General features: G+C 40.7%; 2 protein-coding genes across 4 annotated transcripts; one reads left to right on the forward strand and one right to left on the reverse strand.

The window, feature by feature from the left end:
• Positions 1–628: 628 nt before the first annotated feature.
• On the forward strand, positions 629–6,778 carry LOC115102913 (uncharacterized). Of its 2 annotated transcripts, none has more exons than XM_029623356.2 (8): positions 629–800; positions 1,417–1,613; positions 2,118–2,185; positions 2,298–2,440; positions 2,591–3,567; positions 3,732–3,857; positions 5,293–5,359; positions 5,672–6,778. In XM_029623356.2, exons 1-7 carry the CDS (start codon positions 749–751, stop codon positions 5,350–5,352), a joined length of 1,623 nt encoding a protein of 540 aa, XP_029479216.1. In that variant the 5' UTR covers positions 629–748; the 3' UTR covers positions 5,353–5,359; positions 5,672–6,778. The 2 variants fall into 2 exon arrangements, with proteins under 2 accessions (XP_029479216.1, XP_029479224.1); XM_029623364.2 differs by having other exon boundaries at positions 5,675–6,778.
• Positions 6,779–12,534: 5,756 nt separating this feature from the next.
• On the reverse strand, positions 12,535–16,898 carry LOC115102924 (nucleoside diphosphate-linked moiety X motif 17-like). 2 transcript variants are annotated; one of them, XM_029623384.2, is made up of 9 exons: positions 16,830–16,898; positions 16,409–16,500; positions 14,697–14,810; positions 14,335–14,518; positions 14,217–14,242; positions 13,966–14,058; positions 13,674–13,772; positions 13,416–13,552; positions 12,535–13,227 (listed from the first exon to the last, which is right to left on the reverse strand). In XM_029623384.2, the coding sequence occupies exons 2-9, from the start codon at positions 16,481–16,483 to the stop codon at positions 13,056–13,058; spliced, it is 900 nt and encodes a 299-aa protein (XP_029479244.2). In that variant the 5' UTR covers positions 16,484–16,500; positions 16,830–16,898; the 3' UTR covers positions 12,535–13,055. The 2 variants fall into 2 exon arrangements, with proteins under 2 accessions (XP_029479244.2, XP_029479252.2); XM_029623392.2 differs by having other exon boundaries at positions 14,697–14,788; positions 16,409–16,887.
• Positions 16,899–17,751: the final 853 nt, after the last annotated feature.

Raw genomic sequence — 17,751 nt, forward strand, 5'->3', positions numbered from 1 at the left:
TTATCATGGAGAAAAACTATCATTATTGCAGATAAGATTCAGGTAACTATCATTATTGCAGGTTACAATTGTGCACTTGTAGGAAAGCTTAACTAGCTAGTTTACTTTGCGTAGTTGCTTCAAATGAATTCTCGCTTGTGTTTCTGGTAAAATAAAATAGTAAGTAGGCTAATCACTGCATGTCCTTAATTCAGATACCGCAAAGTCATCCGTTTTCCGAGTAGAAGACAAGGTCCCACATACGGATAAGGGAAGTTGTGAATGATCTTCCTTACGAAAATATATTGGAGTCAGACTACAGGATAACTGCAGCATAACTGCAGTTAGAATAACTACTCCAAAATAACTTTTTTTTACTGCAGTCATTTTGCAGTGAACCTGTTCCTCAATATTCAAAATATTCAAACGAGGCTCTTGATTTTGCCTCGTGCCTTTTGTTCCTTGCTTTTCTCAAAGGTTTACAGCATCAAGGTGAAACTGATTAGTCCGACAACAAATCATTCTGGCCACGCGGTGGCGTCATACACCACGAATGTCTATATTTGCGTTCTCTTCCAGCGCGCACACTCTAGGGTCCGCCCCGCGCCATATACCTGTCCTACCTGCACACTTATCTGGATGATACAATAACAGTTTCTTTCAGACATAAATCGTTTCTCATCAAGTAAGCAACCCGGCTAATTCCCAACGTCCACTGTGTATATTTGTCTTTTATTTAAAAAACGTTAGTCTACCAGTTTGATACATCATGGAGAAAAGACCAATCAAATTTGGGATTATTCTTACTTTGGCTGTTTCAGGTATGACAGAAAACATCTATCTATCTATCTATCTATCTATCTATCTATCTATCTATCTATCTATCTATCTACTCTTCCATGCATCTTCATTTATTGATTTTACTAAAATATGTAGACTATAACACATTTACACATTACATTTCTTTAGAGACTTCTGTTGTAGGGCAGTGATTCCCAACCAGGGGTACTAGGACCCTTGGAGGTAATCGGCCTATCCACAGAGGGTACTTGAGAAGACTCATGAGACCATAGGCCTACTGGTAAAATGCACATGAGGGGTACTTCAGGGGTACTCCGGGCAGAGCAAAATTCTGTCGGTGAAAAACGTATTTCCCGCGCTGAGAAGACACATTTGCAAACTTTGTTTTGGATTAAATTAGTCTAAATAATGCATTATTGCATTGATTGAGGTCACAGATGGTGACCCCCGCCCTTTCAACTCAAAGTGTCTGTTTACAGATAATCATTTCCACAATACAAGGCTACCTTTATTGGCTGTAATTGGCACTTCAATCAGTCAGTCTCTAAGGGTAATGGCAGTCATTTATTAGATGGCTGTGTAACAGTATTTCTGCTAATTTCAGAATTTCGGCTTGTTTTCCATTCACCCGTACAGCACTCCTTTTCTTTGAGGATGCTGTGCCTGTTTCCCATTTACGGAGGGCAACACCCAGCAGCAATGACGAGACCACCCCAGCTACGCTGTCCGCCTACTACATATGCGTCAGAATCACCAACCGGATTTACACTGAGTCACTCAATAATCAAAGCTCTAAGGAGTACAAACAGCTGAGGAAACAGGTGGAGCAGATGGTAAGAGTGTGTTTTTTTTTACTGCTCAAGTCAGTCCATAGAGCTTCAACTCATCACTCAGTCTATACCCCCAAAATAACTCTTTGTCCTGGAGATGCTCCATGGCATTTCCATTGTTTTGGCCAAAAGTTCCATTGATGTCTTTACTGCATTTAGACCAAGCAACCATTGTGAGTGTACCCATGAGTTTACCAGTCAAATTGCCAGAATTGGATGTTCCCAAGGCTATTCTATTCACTCTTGTCTTTGTCACCAACATCATCAGCTCTCCAACACCTAGCAGTGAGCACTATTTTAGCAGTCAACAACAAAATGAGCCATCACTACTAGCTCACACTCCAGTTGATCCACTCCACTACACCATAGACAAGGATACTATAGACACCTCCCTTACAACCTGTTCCTCAATATTCAAACAAGTAAAGGTGTGAAGACGTGCCTTGTAGGCCTGTAGGATAATATTAAAGTAAGTGCTCCTCTGAATGCTGTGTCTTTCTTTTTCAGGTGGATGACATCCACAGCCCTTTGCCAGCGTCTGACAAATATATGGGTGTATTTGATATAATCTTCAGGTGAGCTCTAATGTTGAATTTAAAATTCTGCCATTGAAAAAAAATTGCATTCTTAAGGACATTGACAATTATACGTTATAATTATTTTTGACTACTGGTCTCACTCTTGCAGTAATGGATCCGTCATTGCAAACTCGACAGTAATGTTTGGGACTACATTCATGATCACTCCAACTTTGGTTAAAAGTCTATTTTACACACATATCCAATCAAATAAATCCAAAACCCTTGACCTGGACCGCGCCTATACTGAAGGTAAAGAAGATGGCAACCTTCTCTACTTCTGCTTTGTAGCAGCCTGATTCATTTGTTTAAAAAAAAAAAAAAAATGTGTTGTAAATAGCTTAAGAAACTGCTATTAATTCAAATAAAGCCGGAATCACAAATATGTTCTTTATTCCTTAGGTCAACATCCAATAAAAGCCACACTACCTCTTGTAGCACGTACCACAGCAACCGTAGCTGCCTTAGTTAGTATGGCTAGCCGTTCAGGAAGGGACGGGGATGTAACTACATCTACAGCAAATACTTCATCTGACAACAACACAAGTAGTCAGACCCTCACAACCACCACCACTAGTCCTGACAAAAACAATACATTTAGCAGCATAACCACTCATATCCCTAAAGACCATAACAAAACAATTAGCAGCATTACCACCCCTAGTCCTGAAGACCATAACAGTACAATTAGCAACATAACCACCCCTAGTCCTGAAGACCATAACAGTACAATTAGCAACATAACCACCCCTAGTCCTGAAGACCATAACAGTACAATTAGCAACATAACCAACCCTGCTCCTGGAGACCATAACATTACAATAAGCAACATAACCAACCCTGCTCCTGGAGACCATAACAGTACAATTAGCAACATAACCAACCCTGCTCCTGGAGACCATAACATTACAATAAGCAACATAACCAACCCTGCTCCTGGAGACCATAACAGTACAATTAGCAACATAACCACCCCTAGTCCTGAAGACCATAACAGTACAATTAGCAACATAACCAGCCCTATTCCTGGAGACCATAACAATACAATTAGCAACACAACTAACCCTATTACCCCTAAAAATCCTCCCCAGACCATTAGCACGACTGTCTTTCATAAAACCTTTCTATCAACAACTACCTCGGGCCAATCTAACCCCCCAGTTGCCCCAACTGAGAGAGCAACAAGCAGGCATCAGGCTGCCACAGGCCAAACGACCAGTCATAAGAACACAGAGAATACGGAGGCGACCCATAAGACCACAGAGCATGCTGCAGCTGTAGTTGCTGGGGGCGGAGAGGGAGTCCCAGGATGGGGGATCGCTCTATTGGTACTGGCTGCCCTGATCTTGTTAATCCTCCTTATTCTCCTAATACTGCTGGTGAGTACAAAAACAAACAGACACACAGATGTACACTATTTCTCCCGGAATGCATTGTAGACCTCCATTTTCTCAGAAACAGACACAACCCTGCTTTAACAGTTACAGTATGTCATGCTAAGAAGGCCATTTTACTATGATTCTTGTCTTTTCTTGACCTTTAGCTAGTGTGGTTGTGCTGTAGGCAGAGATATGGAAGCTTCAGCCCATATAACCAGATCAACCACGGGGCAGACATCCAAATGTACTCCACACACAGCCGCTTCAACGTGCCCAACGGCAAGCCTAATGTAAGTCCTATTTCTTGGCAGAGAGGCCAGATAGACACACACACAGGCTCAGATTCTGTATTCAGCAGGTTGGCTATGGTTACTAAGACTGGCCGCTCTGCCTCAGTGTTAGATAGACGTCTCTTTGTGCCGTTCCGGCTTTGACCAGGGAAACCTGAGGCGTGGGAAACACTAGCCTTCCCCTCTACCCTCTCAGCCGAACTACCCCTGTAGCTTCCAGAGAGGGGTCCCAAGCCATATTCCTCCCCCCAAGCCACCTATTTTCATTGATGCACTAAGTTGCTTATCTCCGAAATCAAACCCCCACATAAGCAGATGTTCTTGGCAGACAACCAATTTAAAGCAATCATCTGTGAGCTGTGAGTTTATAGCTTTAATCCTGCCTTGGGTACGTATGAGGGATGATACCAGAGTTATCATCCAATGACCTTCCTGTATGGGGCATGTTACTCATCAATGTCACTATGAATGACTGGCAACAACATGATTTGACTGAAAAAAGGCAGTGTTTAATCTGGACATCAAAAATATATATTTTCGATTGAGCTATGAAAGGGATGCTAAATACAAATGCCATGGAATCTACCAACGTCAGAGAGAGAGAATCTCTCCCTTAACACCAAACAAAGAGACCATTGACTGTACTAATGAGACTTGCATGTTCGTCACACTGCATTGCACACCTGAGAGGTAGGGAAGTGAGGAGGGAATCTACTCAGGTTTTTTCTAGTGTTGATATGTAGTCATAGATATTTGTTTAGTTTTGGAAATGTACAGCTTGAGTTAGCTTACACTGTATATTGCTTATATTCAATCTACTGTGTACGGATATTGTTGTGTGTTTGTGTTTATGCACTCCATATAATTGTGCTACATTTACATAGATATATTTTAAAATTCTGTGTTGCTGCTAGCAGTGGTTTGAACGTGTTTGTTATGTTGTTTTGGAAAGGGGACAGTGGAAGACATTGGAGGACTATTTGTTCACAGCCTCCAACTCTCCTTGATCAATTTATTGAGCATAGTCGTTCCACACTAGTCTGCCAACATTTGCTCCGAGACTGACTATCATATAATGAGAAGAGTGCCCCCTCTGTCACCTGTCTCTATGGCAACAGAGCAGTAGACAGACACATTGTAATCCACAACCACTCTGTTCTCTTTACATAACCTTCTCCTTCCAAAGCCCCTTTAATTGATGAATCACCGGTTTGATTTATAGTTGCAATTAAGCAGAGTGGATGTCTTTCAGGCTTAGTTAACTAAGGCTTTAAAACAGACGAACGTCTGCAAGATAAGCTAACATTACAGTTCTATACAACAGGTCAAAAACAGACTGCAAAATTCAGTTTTGCCTGATAAATTATATTGTGTGCAGTATCATCTTCACAGACTGTTTTACACATTTGATGAGCTGATACTTTCTCTGATACAGGACGAAATGGGAGAACCATCGAAAAACCAAACAGGGATGTATGTGGTGAACGAGTACTGACACACAGGTACAGTAGGTGACACACTTTCTGTATGCGTATGTACTGCAGTGGTACTTTCAGGTAGACAACAGAGGAAGTGTAGTTTCATGTTTTCAATTCCAGGAGACAATCTCCCCTGAATGCTTTCTTTCCTTCCATACATCAGGGGGATGGGGTTCAATGAGAGGTTTGAATAGGTAGACTACTGATTATTGTAGATATAGGTGTGTAGAGACGTGTCAACATACTGAAGATACTGTATATATTTAATTCAAGTAATTGACTGTTTTTACAATATATTTTTTGTTGTTGTCCCTTCCCTACTTCTCTTTCCTCCAGAAGCTCCAGTCAATTGGGTAAGAAGACCATCTGAAATGGCCTTATGAAGTAATATGCATGGGAGAAATGACAATTCTGTACAAATGGTTCAATTATCTCTGAAGAATCTGAATGAAGATCATGGCGTTGGCTCACTGATTGTAATTTCAACCTGTATTTATTCAAATCACATTTATAAAGCCCTTTTTACATCAGCCGATGTCACAAAGTGCTATACAGAAACCCAGCCTAAAACCCCAAGCAGCAAGCAATGCAGATGTCCTAATGTTATTTTATTCCTAATGTTTTTACCAGTGGAGGCTGCTGAGAGGAGGACGGCTCATAATAATAGCTGGAATGGAGTCAATGTAATGGTATCAAACACATAAACACCTGGTTTCCATGTAGTTGTTACCATTCCATTCTATTATTCTGTACGTAAATCCGAGACACTCCATTTAGTATATGTTACTCCTCCCTGACCAACCTCCCTACTTTAGTTTCTGTCTAGGCCATTAAAAGGTATCATGTGTCTTGACGTGCTCAGAAATACGTAAAGTATGTTTTGAATGGCTGGGGTCAGGCTGGCCATTTTGGCTTCATTGTGGCAATAATTTGAGTTGTATTTTCAGTCTTTACTGAAGGCAAGCTTAACCTTGGTATAAAAAAAAAAGAAAGCTGATCCTAGATCAGTAAATGGAATCAACATATGTATCCTGCAATTAACATGTAAGAAGAATGAGTAGGGGTGCAATACCCAATCAGGTACAGTTGACAAGAAGTTCATTGTTTTCAAAGACTATAAATCGAACCTTTTGACTTGGGCTGAGAGATCCAGATGTAATTCCCTACCGCTGGATAAGACATGTTTTGAGATAGGATGCTAGCATGCCAAACAGTTAACTATTCCACAAACACAACCCAGTGAGTTAAACACCAATGTTATGTATATTTGACAATCTGATGAAATAAATCCACCATTGTTAATCAAATCTGTGAGATGCAACTATCTGTAAACATTTGAAGTGATCGTGCATTGACGCTTTAAACTTTGCATAAAAATACATTAAATCATTTTTTAGATTAAATACTTGTAAATAATAAAGTGTCAGTTAGATTTTTATGGGCTGAAGTAGTTTGGATGCGTTCATGGTTTGTAAAAGAGTTGTATGATTCTGTTCATCAGGAGAACTGAAGCCAGGGCAGAACAGACATGCCTCTGTTTGTATCTAAGCCTGCCCTCATCCCCTGGCTTTTCTTTCTTTTATTCGTTGTGTGAAAAGAACAAGTAAATAGCTATCTAGATAACGTCCGTTACAGTTAGGCTGGGTGTGGCGGTGTGATAATGAATAAGGTATTGTATTAAATTACGAAATGAGTCCGACTCCATAAAATTATGAATTACTCAAACGTTGTCCATTATATGCAAGTCGGTGTGTATTAAAAAGGCAACACCTTTTTCTGCTATTTGGGCAAGGTTTAACATAAATATTTGACATATGGATGTCCTGGAAACAGACACATAACATTCATGATAACCAGCTACCAAGTGACATTGAGAATTGAACTCTTACATTTTTCAAGGTGTGCAGTACAAATCGCATTCTTATCCAAAATGCATGAGGTGTATATGTCCATTCCTCTCCATATCCCCTTACCTTTGTAGTCTGTATTAGATATGTCTTTCTGCAGTTACATTGTGTATTTTCCCAGGAAAACATCACAGTGGTTGCTGTTACTAATACTGTTCAGCAGGAAGATAATCAATCAGGGAGAAACTTTCAACCAAAACAAATAAGATCAGTTCTTATTGTTTCTGACACACTGAGGTCATTGTTTGATTAACAATATGATTTATCGCTTGGCTGGGCTTAAAAATCTATCAACCAAAAGGGCGAAGTCAGAATGCAATCTCAAGTCATTTGCTAACAGTGTAACCAAACATTATTCAAGCATGTAGATGTACATACTAATAGAACCATACACCCATGCAAGGCTTCTTTACCCAACAGAGTCAACCTGTTCAAATAAACTCAGCAAAAAAAGAAACGTCCTCTCACTGTCAACTGCGTTTATTTTCAGCAAACTTAACGTGTAAAAATTTGTATGGACATAACAAGATTCAACAACTGAGATATAAACTGAACATGTTCCACAGACATGTGACTAACAGAAATGGAATAATGTGTCCCTGAACAAAGGGGGGGTCAAAATCAAAAGTAACAGTCAGTATCTGGTGTTGCCACCAGCTGCATTAAGTACTGCAGTGTATATCATCCTCATGGACTGACCAGATTTGCCAGTTCTTGTTGTGAGATGTTACCCACTCTTCTACCAAGGCACCTGCAAGTTCCTGGACATTTCTGGGGGGAATGGCTCTAGCCCTCACCCTCCGATCCAACAGGTCCCAGACATGCTCAATGGGATTGAGATCGGGGCTCTTTGCTGGCCATGACAGAACACCGACATTCCTGTCTTGCAGAAAATCACGCACAGAACGAGCAGTATGGCTGGTGGCATTGTCATGCTGGAGGGTCATGTCAGGATGAACCTGCAGGAAGGGTACCACATGAGGGAGGAGGATGTCTTCCCTGTAACGCACAACGTTGAGATTGCCTGCAATGACAACAAGCTCAGTCCGATGATGCTGTGACACACCGCCCCAGACCATGACAGACCCTACACCTCCAAATCGATCCCGCTCCAGAGTACAGGCCTCGATGATAAACACGAATCCGACCATCACCTCTGGTGAGACAAAACAGCGACTCGTCAGTGAAGAGCACTTTTTGCCAGTCCTGTCTGGTCCAGCGATGGTGGGTGTATGCCCAAAGGCGACGTTGTTGCCGGTGATGTCTGGTGAGGACCTGCCTTACAACAGGCCTACAAGCCCTCAATCCAGCCTCTCTCAGGCTATTGCGGACAGTCTGAGCACTGATGGAGGGATTGTGCGTTCCTGGTGTAACTCGGGCAGATGTTGTTGCCATCCTGTACCTGTTCCGCAAGTGTGATGTTCGGATGTACCAATCCTGTGCAGGTGTTACACGTGGTCTGCCACTGCGAGGACGATCAGCTGTTCGCGCTGTCTTAGGCGTCTCACAGTACGGACATTGCAATTTATTGCCCTGGCCACATCTGCAGTCCTCATGCCTCCTTGTAGCATGCCTAAGGTACGTTCACGCAGATGAGCAGGGACCCTGGGAATCTTTCTTTTGGTGTTTTTCAGAGTCAGTAGAAAGGCCTCTTTAGTGTCCTAAATTTTCATAACTGACCTTAATTGCCTACCGTCTGTAAGCTGTTAGTGTCTTAATGACCGTTCCACAGGTGCATGTTCATTAATGGTTTATGTTTCATTGAACAAGCATGGGAAACAGTGTTTAAACCCTTTACAATGAAGATCTGTGAAGTTACTTCGATTTTTACAAATTATCTTTGAAAGACAGGGTCCTGAAAAAGGGACGTTTCTTTTTTTGCTGAGTTCGATACCATCAAGAGAATAAGTCAATGTCTTTGCATTTGGGCCAATATGACAAAAGTTGTCTGTCAATTGTCTATGGCAAAAGGTAAAATCCACATATGAAGGTATGCAGACACAAATACCTTAGTGGTAATGAATAAGTCCTAGAGTCACTCTCATGTAACTTACAAACAAATCAGACAAGTGACACACTATGATGATAAGACAAATCTAGAAAATATAACCTATAGTAATATGACATGACCAATACAGACAATATGCTGGCAAGGAAATGTGGCATCAAGACCTGATTATACCTTGAATGCCCTGCCACATATTTGCCCACTGATATTGGCACAGAGGGCGTGGTGCTCCTAATACTAACAGCAGGTCTGATTACCTCTGCATGGTAAAAGCCAGGACAGTTCGGGGAAAATGGGATAGTTCAGGATCTGATGAAGATTATTCTCCAACTCTTTCCACCTGAATGTTATTCCTAGTGACATTAAACTGTAATGACTTATAATGAATTAGAGAAATCCAACACTTCCAATCTTTTTACTGTGGATTTTGACTTGTTGATGTGAATTGTGTCCCTAAATTAACGCACAAATTTAGTTCATTAGTTACTGTAGAAACCAATTTAAAACAGTTTTACATTTCATTATTACACCCACCCCCCCCCCATTTAACATTAAAGATTTCTCTTTGAAATCGTCCGATTTGCATTCAAATGTCACGCATTGCTTCAGATCAACCATGAGATTGCAACATTGTAACAGTAGGTGTTAAATCCTGCATAAACAGCTGACACACAAAGGCTGCTTTATAAAGACAGCCCAATCTTGAAGATTTTTTCTAGAGGTCGACCGATTAATTGGAATGGCCGATTAATTTGGGCCGATTTCAAGTTTCATAACAATCGGCAATCGCTATTTTTGGACACCAATTTTTTTTTTTTACAACTTTATTTAACGAGGCAAGTCAGTTAATTAAGAACACATTCTTATTTTCAATGACGGCCTAGGAACGGTGGGTTAACTGCCTTGTTCAGGGGCAGGACGACAGATTTTTACCTTGTCAGCTCAGGGATTCAATCTTGCAACCTTACGGTTAACTAGTCCAATGCTCTAACCACCTGCCTCACGAGGAGCCTGCCTGTTATGCGAATGCAGTAAGAAGCCAAGGTAAGTTGCTAGCTAGCATTAAACTTATCTTATAAAAAAACAATCAATCAATCATAATCACTAGTTAACTACACATGGTTGATGATATTACTAGTTTATCTAGCGTGTCCTGCGTTGCATATAATTGATGCGGTGCGCATTCGTAAAAAAAAGAATAAACGTTTTGTTTTTTCAAAATTATAGTTTCCAGATTTTTCCTTACCCAAACGTGATGAACAAAACGGAGCGATTAGTCGACACAAATAATATTTTTTGTAAAAACGGAACATTTGCTATCTAACTGAGAGTCTCCTCATTGAAAACATCCGAAGTTCTTCAAAGGTAAATGATTTTATTTGAATGCTTTTCTGGTTTTTGTGAAAATGTTGCATGCTGAAAGAGAGGCATAATCCTATGCTAGGCTATCAATACTGTTACACAAATGCTTGTTTAGCTATGGTTCAAAAGCATATTTTGAAAATCTGAGATGACAGTGTTGTTAACAAAAGGCTAAGCTTGAGAGCAAATAGATTCATTTCATTTCATTTGCGATTTTCATGAATAGTTAACGTTGTGTTATGCTAATGAGCTTGCGGATAGATTTACACAATCCTGGATACAGGTTTTTTTTCGTAGCTAAACGTGACGCAGAAAACGGAGCGATTTGTCCTAAACAAATAATCTTTCAGGAAAAACTGAACATTTGCTATCTGAGAGTCTCCTCATTGAAAACATCCGAAGTTCTTCAAAGGTAAATTATTTTATTTGAATGCTTTTCTGGTTTTTGTGAAAATGTTGCCTGCTGAATGCTAACGCTAAATGCTACGCTAAATGCTACGTTAGCTATCAATACTGTTACACAAATGCTTGTTTTGCAATGGTTGAGAAGCATATTTTGAAAATCTGAGATGACAGTGTTGTTAACAAAAGGCTAAGCTTGAGAGCAAATAGATTCATTTCATTTAATTTGCGATTTTCATGAATAGTTAACGTTGCGTTATGGTAATGAGCTTGAGGCTGTAGTCACGATACCGGATCCGGGATGGCTCGACGCAAGAAGTTAATGACCGAAGGCTCGTATTTCTGTGTGTTATAGTGTTATAATTAAGTCTATGATTTGATAGAGCAGTCTGACTGAGCGATGGTAGGCACCAGCAGGCTCGTAAGCATTCATTCAAACAGCACTTTCGTGAGTTTTGCCAGCAGCTCTTCGCAATGCTTCAAGCCTATCAACTCCCGGGATTAGGCTGGTGTAACCGATGTGAAATGGCTAGCTAATTAGCAGGGTGCGCGCTAATAGTGTTTCAAAACTTCACTGGCTCTGAGACTTGGAGTAGTTAATCCCCTTGCTCTGCATGGGTAACGCTGCTTCGAGAGTGGCTGTTGTCGATGTGTTCCTGGTTCAAGCCCAGGTAGCGGCGAGGAGAGGGATGGAAGCTATACTGTTACACTGGCAATACTAAAGTGCCTATAAGAACATCCAACAGTCAAAGGTATATGAAATACAAATCGTATAGAGAGAAATAGTCCTATAATTCATATAATAACTACAACCTAAAACTTCTTACCTGGGAATATTGAAGACTCATGTTAAAAGGAACCACCAGCTTTCATATGTTCTCATATTCTGAGCAAGGAACTTAAACGTTAGCTTTCTTACATGGCACATATTGCACTTTTACTTTCTTCTCCAACACTTTGTTTTTGCATTATTTAAAACAAATTGAACATGTTTCATTATTTATTTGAGGCTAAATTGATTTTATTGATTTATTATATTAAGTTAAAATAAGAGTTTATTCAGTATTGTTGTAATTGTCATTATTACAAATACATTTTAAAAACAATCGGCCGATTAATCGGTATCGGTTTTTTGGTCCTCCAATAATCGTCTGTCTAAATGCAGCCAAATAACAAAGTAAGGATATTTCCCAGTAGCTTATCCATGGGTGAGGTTGCCATGATGTACAGTATATTAATCTGGGTGTTGGTGAGAAAAGAGGTTTCGTTATATGACAGAAAGACACACACCTTCCACTCATGGCATATAAAAATGTAGTCTTTAAATGTGAATTATTAAATCACTGCAAACATCCAATATTTACTATCTTCAGTTGAAAGTACAACACAATATTCACAATGAAGACCTAACCTAACTAACTTGAGACCTAACTTCTGTCTGAGTATAGTAAAAAATAAAATAATAATAATAATAGTAAATATGCTGGTTGAGGAAAATAATTTCAGTTAGAAAAATAAAATATTTTTATCCATTTTTATTTAACCAGGCGAGTCAGTTAATAAGAACACATTCTATATTTACAAGTCTAGATAATTATGTAAACTTAAATCAGAATTCTGATGTTTCACACTAGTCTCCAAATGTGAAATCACTGTGTAGGCTATGTATTGCCATCTTGTGGCTTGAAGGCGCAAATGGAATATAATGATCATAAAAGCATCTGCAGTATAAATCCACTTTGTTCATAACATTTCATCACTAACAACACCCTTGCAATAAAAACTGTTCTTACACACAACACAATTGATAGCTCATGCAAAGCCCTCAAACAGCCATATAAGACTTGAAGGTGTTGCTGCTGATATTAAAGGGATAGTTCACCCAAAGTTAATTATTGGTTAATTACGTACAAGATTTTTTTGAAAGATGATAGTTCACTTTAGGTGACCTTCACCGGTTAAGGCAAACTCCTTGAAGTGATGTCATCCTCCAGGAAGTCACTTCATCACAGGGCTAGACGTCCAGGTTTAGGGAAGACAGTTAACATCGGGTCCCCTGTCCCTCCAGGTTCTTAAGCCAGAGCTCCAGGGCGTATTTGGTACCAGTGCTAACCCGCTCCACATCCTCTCCACTATTCGGGGCCCGGTTACACAAAACAGACAATGGCAAATCTGACTCACTGAGCACACCTTCCGGAGAGACCTCCGATACACTGGAGAACCAACGCCACAGAAACAAAATGGTAACATTGTTAAGAGGAAACCAATGAAATAATTAATGTCAGAGGAAATTAGCCCAGTAAAACTTTTTTTCACAAATACTTGTCAATGGTACAGTATATAATATATATTTTTATGTCTGTTTATGTTTTGAGTACATTACTTTGTGGATGTGATGTACCTTATGGTTGGAGCCACGCCCTCCAGCGGTGTCACAGAACCCTCCTCTCCGTCCACAGCGGATACGATGGCCTTGACCAGCGAGGCGTCCACCCACAGACAGCCACTGACCTCAGCGGGCTCGGGGCACAGAGAGGCCTAGAATAAAGATGGTCTTTAGTGAGTCAGAGGCATTCTCTTTGATTTGGCTTTATGTGCCTTTAATGATAACACCAGACAGACAGAGACCAACAGGACAGTCAGGCAGACAGACAGACACCTGGAGCTGCTGGTGTGTGAGGGAGGTGTTTAGGAGCATGTAGGTGACCACATGGTGCCTCTGTGGCATCCCTCTGCTCAGCATGGGCGGGAAAACTGACTGTGAAGAGAAACAGAACAAACATTTGAGCCAACATGAGCAAACAGGACTGTCAGACAAATCAGAATTGATCAAATGTCTGTGGAATTGTGTCCAGTAGGTTTTTTCTAATATATTTACATATGATGATTATTATTTACAAAACTATTCCCTGGGCCTAGAAATGTGATGTGTAGTGGATGTGATTTCCCACCTCCCAGAGCCCCAGCAGCTGAGCTGAGACGTCTCCAGGGTCCAGCTTCAGTCCTGTCTCCTCCCTCAGCTCCCTCAGCCCAGCATCCAGGAGCTGACAAACAAGAGAGATATGAGGCAAACACACACACAAAGCTTGATTGAGCTAAAAGGGAATTGACCACAGAGACCATGAGGGGGGTTGAAACCACAGGCAGGAATAATCTCATTTATCTTCCACTGTTTAATAGCTATTGCAACTAGAAACGTTACCCTCTCATCCAGTTCCACATGGCCACCTGATAAAAAAAGTAAATTGGGTTACCCAAAGTGTCTTCCTATGGAATGCCATTTCATTTTGAAAGGTTACTTCCGCAGAATGATGCCATACCTGGTGGAACCCACACATTGGGGAAAATGCGGAGACTGGACGCCCGTCGAGTTAACAACACCTTCTGATTGGCTGACTGCAGAAGAATAGCAACCCCCACGTCCACTCCGCGACTCTGAACATCCAATGGGATTGCAGCTGCCTCTGCGACAGACAGATACTTGAAGGGGCAAAAGGTTGCCCTCTGAGAAAAAACAAAAAAACAAATATCAACCAAATACACTCAAACATTTTCAGTCAACCAACAATAATTTCTATGGGATACACAAAACAACTGTCTGAGGTATGGAAATGTGGCCACAACTGATAAAAGATTAAACCTATCAGTTTATTAAATTGAATGTGTTTCATTGAGTCATTACCTTCAGCGGAATTCCTCTCCCCTTCTCGCACTCACACAGTGTAAATCGATTGTTCTCCAAAGAACACTTCACCTCCACCTCATCAAGAGTCTCTGTAAAATGACCTGTTATGCTCTAACAGAAAATGAAGTGGTACATTTAAAAATAAAAAAAGTTTAACTGTTGCACAATTCACCTCATATAACCTTTGAAGTATCGGCAACTACAAGAATAAAGGCTAACCATCTAGCTAAATTACTTGATTTCAATGTATTTTGGAAGGGAAAATACTGGGCCTGCTGTGGGTCCATTCCGCCATTGTTTTTTTTGGTTATCAATATATAAATCTTGATTATGGATGGCAATCTCTAGCCCATAAATTAAGGAAATATACACTATATATACAAAGGTATGTGTACACCCCTTCAAATTAGTGGATTCAGCTATTTCACCTGCACCTGTTGCTGACAGGTGTATAAAATCAAGCACACAATCTCCATAGAGAAACATTGTCAGTAGAATGGCCTTACTGAAGAGTTCAGTGACTTTCAACGTAGCACCATCATACGATGCCATCATTCCAAGTCAGTTCGTCAAATTTCTGCACTGCTAGAGCTGCCCCGGTCAACTATAACTGCTGTTATTGTGAAGTAGGAGAAACTACAGCTCAGATGCAAAGTGGTAGGCCATACAAGCTCACAGAACGGAACCGCCCTGTGCTGAAGCACGTAGTGTGTAAAAATCGTCTGTCCTACGTTGCAACACTACCGAGTTCCAAACTGCCTCTGGAAGCAACGACAGATGTCAGAATAACTGTTCGCCAGGAGCTTCATGAAATGGGCTTCCATGCCCGAGCAGCCGCACATACACCTAAAATCACCACGCATCGGCTGGAGTGGTGTAAAGCTTGCCACCATTGGAAAAACATTCTCTGGAGTGATGAATCACGCTTCACCATCTGGTAGTCCGACAGACGAATCTGGGTTTGGCGGATGCCAGATGAACGCTACCTGCCCCAAAGCATAGTGCCAACTGTAAAGTTTGGTGGAGGAATAATGGTCTGGGGCTGTTTTTAAATGTTTGGGGCTAGGCCCCTTAGTTCCAGTGAATGGAAATCTTACCGCTACAGCGTACAATGACATTCCAGGCAATTCTGTGCTTTCAACTGTGGAAACAGTTTGGGGAAGGCCCTTTCCTGTTTCAGCATAACAATGGCACCGTGCAGAAAGGGAGGTCCATTTGTTGAGATCGGTGTGGAAGAACTTGACTGGCCAGCAGAGCCCTGATCTAAACCTCATCGAACACCTTTGGGATGAATTGGAACGCCGACTGCGAAGCAAGGCCTTATCACCCAACATCAGTGCCTGACCTCACTAATGCTCGAGGCTGAATGGAAGCAAGCTCCGCAGCAAGGTTTCAACAACTAGTGGAAAGCCTTCCTAGAAGAATGGAGGCTGTTATTGCAGCAAAGGGGGGGACAAACTCCATATTAATGCCCATGATTTTGGAAATAGATGTTCGACATGAAGTTGTCCACATACTTTTGGTCACGTAGTGTATATGTACAGTATACATTTTTTCTTTAACCTTACATTTAATTTGGGTGACCTACCCCTTTAAAATGGTACTACAGTAAAACCAAACACTACCATAGCGCCCACCTCGTTTTCAAAAAGTACACGTGACACTGGCATTTGGCTTGTTGAAGTGACAAGCAAAAATGCACAACTGACCTGTGCAAAACGGGCACATTGCGGTGCGACATTATTCTTCGACAGTTGAACCAGTATTTTCGTGACTTTTTCCATGGTTGTAAATTATTCTCCTTATTGATAGATACAGTAGTTTAATGCAGGTGACAGATAGCTAGCCTAATTTACAAAACAATGTGTAAACTAATCCTGCGAGCGATAACAAATCAGATTTCTGATAGCAAAATAAGAATGGCAATGCTAGCTAATATTACCACATTTCACATTTGTTCAAATGAGCACTAGTAGCGCAATTGACAACCAAGCTAACTCTATAGATAGCCGTTATTATTATGATCAATTCCCAAGCTGTTTTTTGCTAACTAGCTATCAATCTATCTAGTGGGCTCCTGCCTTGTTAGCTAGGTCGATAGTTCATGCAATAAAATTGTTTCCTGCCCACTCTTAGCTTCTATGGCTGGCTGTCATGTCCAAGGAATATAAACACAAATGTACACGTAGCTAACTACCTACATTGATTGGCTACATTGGTATCACATGCTCTTCTTCTTCTTCGGTTTATATATGGCGGTTGGCAACTAACTTTAATGTGCTTTACCGCCACGAACTGGACTGGAGTGTGGACCAGGTCTAAAAACTCTAAATCCTACCCACTATTCTCGTCTCCTGAAATTTCCACCCCAAAACCATCTTTTGTTATTTTTGTCATTAGTCCATTGTTGATATCAAAATGTGTTGCATTGTCAGCAATAAGGTTTTCAAGATATACAGTATAACTTTCACAATACAGAACTACAGCTGGTATGATGCATTATGAATCATATGATGGAAAAGGCAGCATCATGTGGTGCAAAATGCATCCTACCTGCTGTATTTCTGTATTTTGAAGGAATGCTGACAATGTAAAAAAAAATACTGAAACATATACTGAAAGATAGTTAAGGAAACCTTTTTCCTTTAAGGAAACTAAATACATAATTAAATACTACATCCCCTGAAGATTTTCTCAGCTATTAACTTAAGCTTGGCCGTTCAATACCATTGTAGCTCAGTTGGTAGAGCATGGCGCTTGTAACGCCATGGTAGTGGGTTCGATTCCCGGGACCACACATACGTAAAATGTATGCACAAATGACAAAGTTGCTTTGGATAAAAGCATCTGCTAAATGGCATATAATTATATTGTGTTGGCACTGAAATAACAGGTATTCCACTGTCTCCATCTTCTCCTGGCAGTGATCACACCCAGTCAGATGTTTTGTACTGTTGAGCTTTGTGTGTCCCAGAGCTTTGTGATTCCACTTTCTTCCCATCTCTCTCGACCTGAGGACCTCCCTGCCCCCACATTTTCCTGGATCTTACAC

This window comes from Oncorhynchus nerka, linkage group LG3 (genome assembly GCF_034236695.1).
Source record: "Oncorhynchus nerka isolate Pitt River linkage group LG3, Oner_Uvic_2.0, whole genome shotgun sequence".
NCBI classification, from domain to species: domain Eukaryota; kingdom Metazoa; phylum Chordata; class Actinopteri; order Salmoniformes; family Salmonidae; genus Oncorhynchus; species Oncorhynchus nerka.

Coding starts and splice junctions, on each gene's coding strand:
- LOC115102924 (XM_029623384.2), bottom strand. CDS start 16,483: ATGGAAAAAGTCACGAAAATACTGGTTCAACTGTCGAAGAATAATGTC. Junction 14,519..14,696: donor GGAGAGGAATTCCGCTGAAG/GTAATGACTCAA, acceptor GTTTTTTCTCAG/AGGGCAACCTTTTGCCCCTT. Junction 13,228..13,415: donor GGCGTGGCTCCAACCATAAG/GTACATCACATC, acceptor TTGGTTCTCCAG/TGTATCGGAGGTCTCTCCGG.
- LOC115102913 (XM_029623356.2), top strand. CDS start 749: ATGGAGAAAAGACCAATCAAATTTGGGATTATTCTTACTTTGGCTGTT. Junction 1,614..2,117: donor GGAAACAGGTGGAGCAGATG/GTAAGAGTGTGT, acceptor TTTCTTTTTCAG/GTGGATGACATCCACAGCCC. Junction 2,441..2,590: donor GGACCGCGCCTATACTGAAG/GTAAAGAAGATG, acceptor TTTATTCCTTAG/GTCAACATCCAATAAAAGCC.